At 31.9% G+C, this 11,333-nt stretch overlaps 1 protein-coding gene across 1 annotated transcript; it reads left to right on the forward strand.

Moving 5' to 3' along the window:
- Positions 1–331: 331 nt before the first annotated feature.
- On the forward strand, positions 332–2,951 carry LOC132749748 (CD209 antigen-like protein B; the record flags this gene model as incomplete). Its single annotated transcript, XM_060739643.1, has 2 exons — positions 332–1,603; positions 2,875–2,951. Coding segments are annotated over exons 1-2 (1,180 nt in total), but the record flags the coding sequence as incomplete, so codon positions are not given.
- Between the last annotated feature and the right edge of the window lie 8,382 nt (positions 2,952–11,333).

Here is an 11,333-nt window from a genome sequence, read left to right on the forward strand (position 1 = left end):
TTAAAACGTTATGAAATTCTGTACAAACTTGTCTACACTCCAAGTGTCTTTAGTAGATGACAACGACTTTGGTAAATATATGTCCAGAATAAATTTAGACGTTTTCTTATTGTCTAAAACCTGCAGGTGTACACATACAACAAATGCAAAATTACTTTCATCAATTTACTGTATATTTCTTTTTTTGTCATTGCAAACCATGTTAGTTTTAAATGAATATTGAAGTTTCAAATAAATAGAACATGGCGGGAATTGTCCTGACCGGGTAGGGGTGGGGAGATTTTAAGGAGAAATACGGTATTCTGTAATGTTGCCAGGATATGTGTCTAAAAAAACCAGATAGCATCAAACATTGCCGAACTGCGAATGCTAACTCATAGTTGATTTCTTCTCAAAAGTGTATTTGATAGTTTATAACAAGCTGTTATTCTAAGACTAAACGTTTCATTATACTTTAGTATTTTCAAGACTTTTATCTGAAAGTAAACATAAAGAAAACGATGTATAATGTAATGGGAAATACAGTGAAATGCCTCTTATTTTTATCAGGTGTTTTAATAATAGATGCAAAATCTTTAAGAGGAAGACTTGATATCGTTGAGAAAAGAATGAGCGTTGTTGAATCACGAGTAAGTGCTGACAACGAACTGGCAAAAGAAATGTTTGTGTCATTGCAACAAAATTTCGATGAACTTAACAATTCTATGATAAATTTCAAGGATCAAATGTGTCCCATAATGGATCAACAGACAGGAAAAAAGGAGCAAACCAATTCTGCAAAACGTGTTGAACATCTAAAGTCAAGCCAGGTGCTGGTACTATTAGGACTTAAAAGAGAGAAACAATGGACAAGAAATCAAATGAAAAATCTTACTATTCAGTTAACAGAGCATACAAATCAGTTAGAAAAACACTTTGAAAACCTAACCGATCAGATTCATTTACAAAATGACCAGTTAACTAAAAGTTACTCGAAGTTCAAAATTGAGATGACAGGCAAAAGTGAAAGGGAGAAAAACTGGACAAGAAATCAAGTGGAAAAACTTACGGGTCTAGTGAATGAACAAACTGATCTGCTAAATCAGAACTTCTCAGAGCTCAAAAACGAACTCAAAGATGACAAAGAAGAAATGGAAAGCAATCTAGAAGTGATCAATGCAAAAATTGATGATAAAATCCAAACAAAACTGAGTAAACTGGACGAAATAATCGCAAATAATGTAAAAGATATGAGGGAAGTGTCTCTTAAGAGTGACACAACAGAGCAGTTGATATGTACCCAGCAGAGAGAAATAGAAGCTTTAAAAGAAACTCAAGCTAAACTTTTAAAATTGGTAAATTTTGATTATACATGTCTATCGGACTGGACAAAATATTCATCATATTGCTATTTGTATGTTGACGAGACAAAAACGTTCAGTGAAGCTCGTGCCCATTGTAAGCGTCTAGGAGCAACTGTGTCTGACATTGAAAATGAAGCAGAGAATACTTTTATCAAGGGGTTAAAACGTTTTTATGGTTTCAGTTTGTGGATCGGTTATTCTGACGAGATAGAGGAGGGTACTTGGATATCAGAAAGAACTGGTAAACCTGAATCATTCACGTACGTATATTTGATAACTATCTGGAGAAAGATTGATCCTCGCAATCATTAATCACAATATAATTACATGAAAATTGCAAACTCGGTTGGATTGGGTCTGAACATAAGGGTTTATAAAAAATGTGCAATATCCCTCACAACCACTAACACCGACTTCAGCGGTACTCAATAATTGATAATTATTTTACTAGTAAAAGTTTACCTTGTACTGTTTTACTTTGTTTCCCGTAGTAATGATTTTTTTAGATATGATTGATGATATTTAACAGTCATGCGATAGACTGGGTACTTATAATAAAATTTCTTGCGGTCAGTCATACACACGGTATATAAAGGTGACCGCTTATTACAGCTAAGACGTCCGCAGTTTTTGACTCATTTTCGATGACGGTTGCCTTGTAAACATAACGACATCATTTTGAAGATTTTTACATAATTGACATTATTCTCATGTTTTTTAACAGACTGAAAATATCTAAATACTTATGCATTATTACTAGTGATGTTTGTTTTTCAAAACAATTAAGCATTAAATGTTAAACTGAATTTGAACTTTATTTTGTCATTTAAGACGTAATTGTAATCGGAAGTCGCGATATCTATTCATCGTCTATTCTAAACCGTCAATACGATAATATATATATGTATCGATTCGAAGTAAGGAAAATCGATTCCATAAAAAGAGTCCGTAGAAGTTATTAAATATTGTTTTAGTATTTTAGCATAATAAATAAAATTTGACTATATATATGGTCGAAAGAGTTTAATCACGACTTTATACTTCTGAAAGGTTTGCTATTTTTATCCAGTAGCCTACTCAAAATTTATTAGGCACATTAATTGTTTTCTTGTGAATCATACACTAAATGGTCTTCCTATAAAAATGCGCTGTTTTGAAAAGCCTAAGCTATATTCACCTTTATTTTCTCAACTATGCGAAACCATGTGGTAAAGAAATCACTTGTCATGTAGAAAATGTTGCCATGTATTAGTAGAAGGAAGCGACGATAGCTTCTAAGTTAAAAGTTCTGATCCATTTCCAGACTGTATGTAATTGATTAGACGTTTATTCCATTGTGTGTATGTTCTGAAAAAAAAGTTTAAACTTAGTTGTGAATACCAATATAAAACCTATATACAAGGATTACTCTTCTTTATACTTACATACGCGCTAGTCTGTTTGTGAATTTCATGATCAGTATGTAACATCAAACGTGAAAATAAGAAAGAAAATTTATTTTTATAAAAGTAAATATTGTTTATATTTTCAGAAACTTTCGTACCGGTCAACCCAATGGAGGTACTCGTGAGAATTGTGCTTATATGGGATGGACTCCGGCGATCTATGGTATGACATTACATGTGACTACAAAATTCCATTTTGTTTGTAAAAAAGATGCCAAGATGGATATTAAGTTTTGAACATCAGTACATATGTTTGATTCAAGGCTAAGGCTTATTGAACCTTTTTGGTCATTAAAAAGCTTTTTTAGTTTAACTTATTGTACAGTTATAACATGTATGACTTAATAATATTGCTAGTGTGAATCAACCAAAACATATACAGCAACTTTTTTGATTAAATTATAATACCAGTGTCAATCATTGTACAACTTTTAGCACTGAATTATTGGCGGACCGCGCCGAAGCGCGGCGCCCCTTTATGGAATGAAATCAGATTTTGTGAAAGGGCGACAGCACCTTCTCGAGCCTTTTAGTCGGTCATAATAAAAGCCGATCATTCCGATCGGTATGAGGGTGCTTGATTATTATTAATTAAAAATGAAATGTCGCGATAAGTACAATAAATAGCGAACTGGAGGATTTCGCAATGCAAACATTTTCAAATGCAATAACCTTTTCCGTCTCTTCGGTTTTTTTTATTTATCATTTTGTAGTACACAGTAGGTTATCATGGTATGTTAAAATAGAATGATGAGTTGATGAACTAAATATTCCGAAAATCTATTTATAGAGGGATGTACATTCGGAACTGCCTCGGCTATTATCTACAATATTAACCTCGGAAACAATACGGATTGAAAGTAGTTCTACCACGTGGTTTACAGATGTAAACAGAAACAGAGATAATGTAATATGACTGTATATATTTGACATCTAATGTCTGTTCCGGTACTCTTATGCTTGAAAATATGTCTGACGGCAATTTGTAATTTAAATATGCCCACTGATGTTCAATTTTAAATAAATCCAACCAAATATCAACAGGTTGGTTTTTTGTACTTTCGGTTTACAGCCATATTAGTAAATATATAAATAATGTATTGTTTGCTTTTGTACCTATTAATTCACTTATTTTAGGTGGACTTTTACTACATATATTGGAAATAAACGTGTCAACAACTCCCAGCATGAAATTACTATTTGTTTACATGTTTAGTTTCTTAGCGTAGGTTAGACCGGAATACCGCATCCGTTCTGTGTATTCATACTATTGTGTTCGAGGTCCTTATCCGAAGACTGACGGAAAGGGCCGAGTAGTTGCGATTGGAGGGATGTACTCCTATCGGTAATTCCGGTCTCTCCCGGTCTATTTTGACCGAGATTCTAGCGACCGGCGAATAGTATCACACGTTTATTGTCCGGTCTCTCCCGGTTTTGGAGTAGATGTCTGATATCGTTACAGAACAGAACAGATATTTTACAGATAAATAAGCTTTTTTTCCAAAATGAATGTTTGTCACTTAGTTTGGTTACAATAATTAATAAACATAGATCAACTCTCAAATTTATTGATTATTATTATACATAAACATACAATTCGAAAAAAAAAACCCAACAACAACAATAGCATATTTCATTTTATCTCTATGAGATAAAAACAATAAATATGTACAGTAATTATGAAAAAAGGTACATTTTTATGGTTTTAATATGACACTATCAACTTTGAAACATTTTATTTAATTTGTTATTCGTGTTTAGTAAAGATGCCGAAGAATTATTCAAAGTTACAAATTAGATTTTATTAATTATTTAATTGATTGATAATTTAAAAAATGACAAAGAAAAATACAAATGTAAATATACATGGTTTAAGAATAAACAATATTATATATTGAAAGATTAACCATAATTTACTGACTTTTCCAGTTAAGTTTTGACTTATATAATCGTCGGTCAATATGACAATTGAATTATTAAAATTTATTTTACAATTTTAATAAAAAAAGAGTAGTAAACGTAAAAAAACTCAGTATGAAAATAGCACATAAAAACACAAAAAAGAGAGGAAAACAATATTCATAAAATCTGTATTTTTTTTATTAAAATAGATATTACAATTATTTTATAATAAACAATAATGCTCAACATGACATGGTAATATAAACAGTGTCATATTTTTACTAAGTGTGAACAGATGCCTTAATCGCTAATAGTGATTACATAATTGTGATGTTGATCATGCGTTACACATATGGATTATAAATGATTGTATACATGTATATCCGTTGCTATTAATAATCACGATCATAAAGAAATAACAAGTAATATTCTAATCTCTAGCATGCCAATCAAAGTTCATAATGAACAATGTCTTTCGTCCGTTCATTCTGGTAAAACCCAATTAACCATTGAAAAGTTTATAAGAATATCTTGACATCATATGTCTACTAATTCATCTTCACTTTCTGCATTTCTTGCTTGGACGCCCTTTGATGCTTTGCATTAATGCTTTTCTTGTGTATATGTTAGAGTGCATATTGGGTGTTCTTCGTAAATAAAAAAGCTAAAAAGGAGCGGAGCTTTCGAAGCGACTGTAGCTTTCTTATTTACGAAGAACATCAAATATGCACTCTAACCGGCTTAGTGCTCCGCCCATTTTTTCCGCCCAACACACTGCGTGACGTCACACGATAGCCTAAATGTGTATAACCATATTTGGAAGAGGTAGCGGTACACATTTTCGGGTCACGTGTTTTGCATAGCTTATTCCGTAAATCACAATATCACGGTGCATATCCATACCGTCTTTGCGAAATACATTGTATTCTCAAACGGTACCCTCTTTGAACATACACAGGTCATTCTCTTTTAAAAACAAACCAGCGATGGATAACAATGCAGTAAAAATTCATTGTAATAAGGAAAGAATGTATGACACGTAGAAAAGATGTATACCACGGAACACTAGAATGTTTTATTTATGTGCTGATTCGTCATGTGCCCGATTTTCATGTACTGCAACTTCACAATAAGCTACAAAAAATCGACATGTCTTGCCTCGCCCGTCACCTCGACATATTTTTCGGGCAGAAATGAACCTGTAGCTTGATTTTATATGCATCATACATATTTATTATGTTCATATACATATCATCTTCGGACAAATGGCAGTAAATTGTCAAAAATAAATGTAAGATTAATAAAAACACCCTACTTTCGGTTTTGCAGCGGCACGAGTCGTAATATTTACATAAAAAGTAAGAAATATTACATACATACTTTGTTGGAATAAGTGAACTTTTTATTTGGAAATTATAAAATGATACTGGCTCCGTGAGTAATAAAACATTTTTACTGTTATTTTGCCTGTTTTCATTTCAATGAACCTCTTTTTTTTAATTCTATGCCGTAGTGACGATATACATGTGCGTGTACGGAAAAAACATGATGCATAAATATTGATTAGTAGGAGTAAACTTCAAGAGTCGCTTCGCAAGCTCCGCTCCTTTTTAGCATTCTTATTTACGAAGAACACCCAATATGCACTCTAACCTATACATAATGCAGTGCTAAAAGTTGTACAATGATTGACACTGGTAGTCTGTAACATTGTGCAATAATAACTTGTATGACTAAATTATAATATTAGTTTGTATAACTGTACATTTATTACCTGTATGACTAAATTATAATACCATTTTGAATCATTGTGCAACTTTTAGCACTGAATTATTATTATTATTAGCTGTATGACTAAATTAAAATGTTAGTTTCTATCATTATGCAATATAAGCTGTATGACTAAATTATAATGTTAGTTTGTATCAATGTAAAATTATAACCTGTATGACTAAATTATGATGTTAGTTTGTATCAATGTAAAATTATAAGCTGTATGACTAAATTAAAATGTTAGTTTCTATCATTGTGCAATATAGGCTGTATGACTAAATTATAATGTTAGTTTGTATCAATGTAAAATTATAACCTGTATGACTAAATTATGATGTTAGTTTGTATCAATGTAAAATTATAACCTGTATGACTAAATTATGATGTTAGTTTGTATCAATGTAAAATTATAAGCTGTATGACTAAATAATAATGTTAGTTTGTATCAATGTAAAATTATAAGCTGTATGACTAAATTATATTGTTAGTTTGTATCAATGTAAAATTATAACCTGTATGACTAAATTATAATGTTAGTTTATATCATTGTAAAGTTTTAACTTGTATGACCGAGTCTTTGTTCATTCATTTTTCAGTCATTACATGTATATTTCTCTTTGACTTGTAATGAGAAATGTTTTCATTTTCTACCGTTGGTATCTTTAAAACAGCTCTATTTTTTAAATACATGTACATGTATAGGTTTTATCAATAAATGAATCCCGATTGTGAAAAAGTGAAAATTTCATTCGACAAGGCCTGTGTTCGCGGGCAGCTTATTGTACTTTTATCAGTGCTTAATATTTAAAGATCCTGTAACACAATTTTTTCATGGTTTTATTTTATAAATATGATGCTCAAATTAAGATTTGTCAATATTGTAAGTTCCAATAAGCATTATTTATAAAGATATTTCCGAATTTAACATTTCATGTAAGTAAAGAGAGGTAATTAGAAATTGATTTTCTATAAAATTTAAGTCAAATTTTCCAATAAGAAATGAATGCATATAACGTATAAATTAAATATAATGTGCACAAATATTTGGAGTACAAATTTTACACATTCTTCAATGTTTGACAATTGTTTTATTTGCATAATTATTTACATATATATTTTTTTGCAAGTGTGGTACACACACAGTAGCAAGTTCAATCGCAAAACATACAGGATCTTTAAGTTAAGGGAACGTAGCAAAGGGACGTAATTCTGCAATGTTTGAATGCATTTTATTTTTTATTAGATATTTTCAAGTTAAAAAAACCCACCTCATTTGTAACACGATTTATGGAAATTAAGATATAAAATGAGGGCTATGTGATGTTATTAAAGTTTAGTATGAAATACACTCATAATTTTTGGTAAATTTTTAACAGCATATTTATTGGCTTTATTCTCAATTGAAATAGTTAATTATAAGGCTTGCTTACTGCAGAATAAAAAAAGTAATAATTAATTATAGTTTAGAAATTTGTATGGTTTGTCAAAGAAAAAGGAAGTTCAGATATGACTCTCTATTCTGTTAAGTCCACGGCAAACTTGGTATAAGTTTTCATTATCACGATGTGACGGATATTATCCTAAAAAAATATTTTATGAAAATTTACGCTCCATTTTGTATTGGATGTTGTTGAACCATTTAAATACGGTCCATTTTTTAGTGTTTTGCCTCGCAACACTGTAAAAGTAATAGCCTAATTAAGGCGTGAACTGCTTGTTTTTTCTCTCTCCATAATGCCACACCTTTACGCCTTGGAAAAAGACATCGTCCTTCAAAAAGTTTTCTCGAGGTCTCTTTGACAAGTTTATTATGTTGGACTATAAAGGTATAAGGACGACTGTCCAGCTTTACCTTAGGTGCTACTTCGAACATTATTTAAGGCACAAATGGGCACCTTAAGTTAATAATACCACCGATTATCCGTAAGCTAGCTGGAAACAGTTTCCTCAGAATTCAAAGTCCCTGGCGGACTTAAACCGGCAGTGCAGAGGACAAGTGTTATGAAGTAAATGACATTTACCACTCGGCCATGGACGCCCCTTCATTAAGGGTTCCTAGAACTCCGCGAGTCGGATGTGTCGCCTTGTGAACAGTATAGCTGTCACTCAGCCATTTTCTTCTTAAATATAGGTTATTTATAAACACCGCTCTTACAATGTACATGTTCCTTGAACTTTAGTGGCATTTGAACTGATTGTAGTAACATTGTTACATCAGGATTAATAAACTGTTATATAATAAAATATATAAATACCATGGAAAAATTTACACTGACAGATCAAATGGAGGACTCTATGATGGATTCTTAAGCACTGCACTTCATGTCAATGAAGAAAGCTTACATTATAACGGTAGCAGAATCGGTGGATAGATATGGTTTCCACTTTAACTTTCGACTTCATCTGTAAGTTTAATGCCGAGATTTGCGTATATTTATATTTTAACTTTTTATAGGAAACACCTAGTAAGACTTGAGTCCACATGTGTACTCTATCAGCTCCTCAGCCTTACACAGAGCAGTTCTTTGCCATTTATGTAACTACTTTTGTACAGTTTCACGAGAGGACAATTGTTTGCCAATTTTTTGTTAAAAGAACAAGTTTGTATAAAATGATCCCTAACGTCAGCATTGTTCCATATGTATGACACTTTCACAAACCAACCATGTGTTTTTATTATTTCGAGTATTGTTTCTGTATGTACATGTATATCAAAGAATTGACAAAAAAAAATGATTATAACACAGACGGCGGTGAATAGCATTGCAGTGCAAAACAGTTATATAAAATGAAGCTCCTGAAATTCATGCTAATTAACATGAACATTTTAAAGCAGCATGCCTCCAGATCCATGCTAATTTTCGTGAAATTCGGAAAATGTATTTAAATCTATAATATTGTGAAATAACCAAAAAAAGAAACAATTTACACATAATCAAATTGGCACTTGCAACACACATAAATTACCAAAAAGAGGTCAAAATATGCAAAAATCATCCTTATTGCGTTTGTAACGCAGTAGAAATACAGTTATAAATTCTGAAAATTCCGTCATTAATCGCATATAACATGTACAGTACGCTCACCGCGGCTTTTGCCTTTTCCGCGATACCACCGCGGACGATTTTTTTTACCGCGGACAAACGCGGTGGAGGTCCGCGATAAAAACAATCATTTCCCCCGCGATCCACGGTGTCTAGTTGTTTCCACCGCGGATTAAAATCCGACGATTGCAGTCATATCGTTGAAATCAGTCATCCGTGTTTTGAGGGGTAACGCGGGGTCAGAATAAGTAAATCTAAGAAAAGAAAAAAATAAACAAACAAAAAAAACTAACATAAGTCTATGACCGTGGATATGCTTTTATTTTAACATGAAGAATAAGTAATTTATACGCAGTCCTTGTATTTTTAAAATAATTTTAATTGTTAATTTTCTCATCGCGAGAACCCACGGTACACTATCCGTAAATACTGCTTTTTAATACCGGTATACGGCCTGGGTTACTGAGGATGCCTTTTCTTTCATATAAAAGATATTTCTTTGGTTATGATAAAGTTCTAATTTTAACTTGCAACAAAAATAACAGCACCCAAAATTTTTACAATATTAGACTAGAGTTTAGAAATTTTACTCGCCAATCTCCGAATGTATTAGTCAATGGAAAACACATCTTTCTACAAAAAAAATTAAATAAAACAGTGTTCCCCCAATTTTACAATGTTTGATACAGTTCTGAATTTTAACATTACATTTCTTACTACATCCCCATGTTTATTTCATGTCTTGCAACAAAAATAACAGCACCCCAAATTTTTACAATCTACGATGAAATATTATAAAAGAGTTTTGAAATTTTACTCGCCAATCTCCGAATGTATTAGTCAACGGAAATCACAACTTTCTACAAAAAAAAATAAATAAAACAGTGTTCCCTCAATTTTACAATGTTTGATGAAATAACAGACTAAACAGATAGTTGGTTGATTTTTTTTTCTACATGCATGTAACCTAATATATTTATTCCGTGCTTATTACAGCTGATGGCAAACATGTCCTATGAACGTTGCCTTTGTCTTGCTGATTTCTGTTCTCATTATTTTTTTCTGTAAAAATATTATGAAATAGAAAATAGTTGATATTGTTTAGATAAATAAGAAACTTGACCTCTACCCAGCTTAGGTATTTCCCTTGTTTATTTCAATAGACCGAAAATATATATTACAACAAAAACTACGTTATCCTTCATTCTTAAATAAAAGATCGTAGGATCACTTTGTTTCCAGATCTTTATACTATAGATTAGAAAGTTGAAACCTACCTCCTATTTAATTTCAATCAATGGTTAAAGATATCTAACAACCAAAACTTCATCATACCTATTACATGTTTTTCATAAAGTTTACAAGTTCCATAAAAACTTGTAAAATTCAATCGTTTTCACGATGAATACCACCGCGGTCCACGGAGATTGGCCACTGCGTTCCCCCGCAATTAACCCTAGTGTTCCGCGAGGTAAACGCTTACGGCCGCGGTGGTGAAAATTTTCTGTCCGCGGGGTTACGCGGACAATATTTGAGCAAAGTTTCGTCCGCGATGAGTCACATCCGCGGGGACACGCGGGTTTTGCAAAAGCCGCGCTGAGCGTACTGTATATTATTATTTGAATCTTGAATCTTTTTACTTTTCTAAAATCTTAGTATTTTTTTCTCAAGTTAGCTTTTATTGAAATATGTTGGCTTATCTGGAGGCATGTAGCTTTAAAAATGTATTTAAAGTAAAATATAGTTAAGCGGACAAACACATAGTTTACATAATTTACACATTGAGAACAGCATTTGCAATCTACGTAAATTACTAAAAAGAGGTC

The sequence above is a fragment of the Ruditapes philippinarum genome, unplaced genomic scaffold (assembly GCF_026571515.1).
Source record: "Ruditapes philippinarum isolate M1 unplaced genomic scaffold, ASM2657151v2 ctg14863_1_1_1_1, whole genome shotgun sequence".
Classification (NCBI taxonomy): Eukaryota; Metazoa; Mollusca; class Bivalvia; order Venerida; family Veneridae; genus Ruditapes; species Ruditapes philippinarum.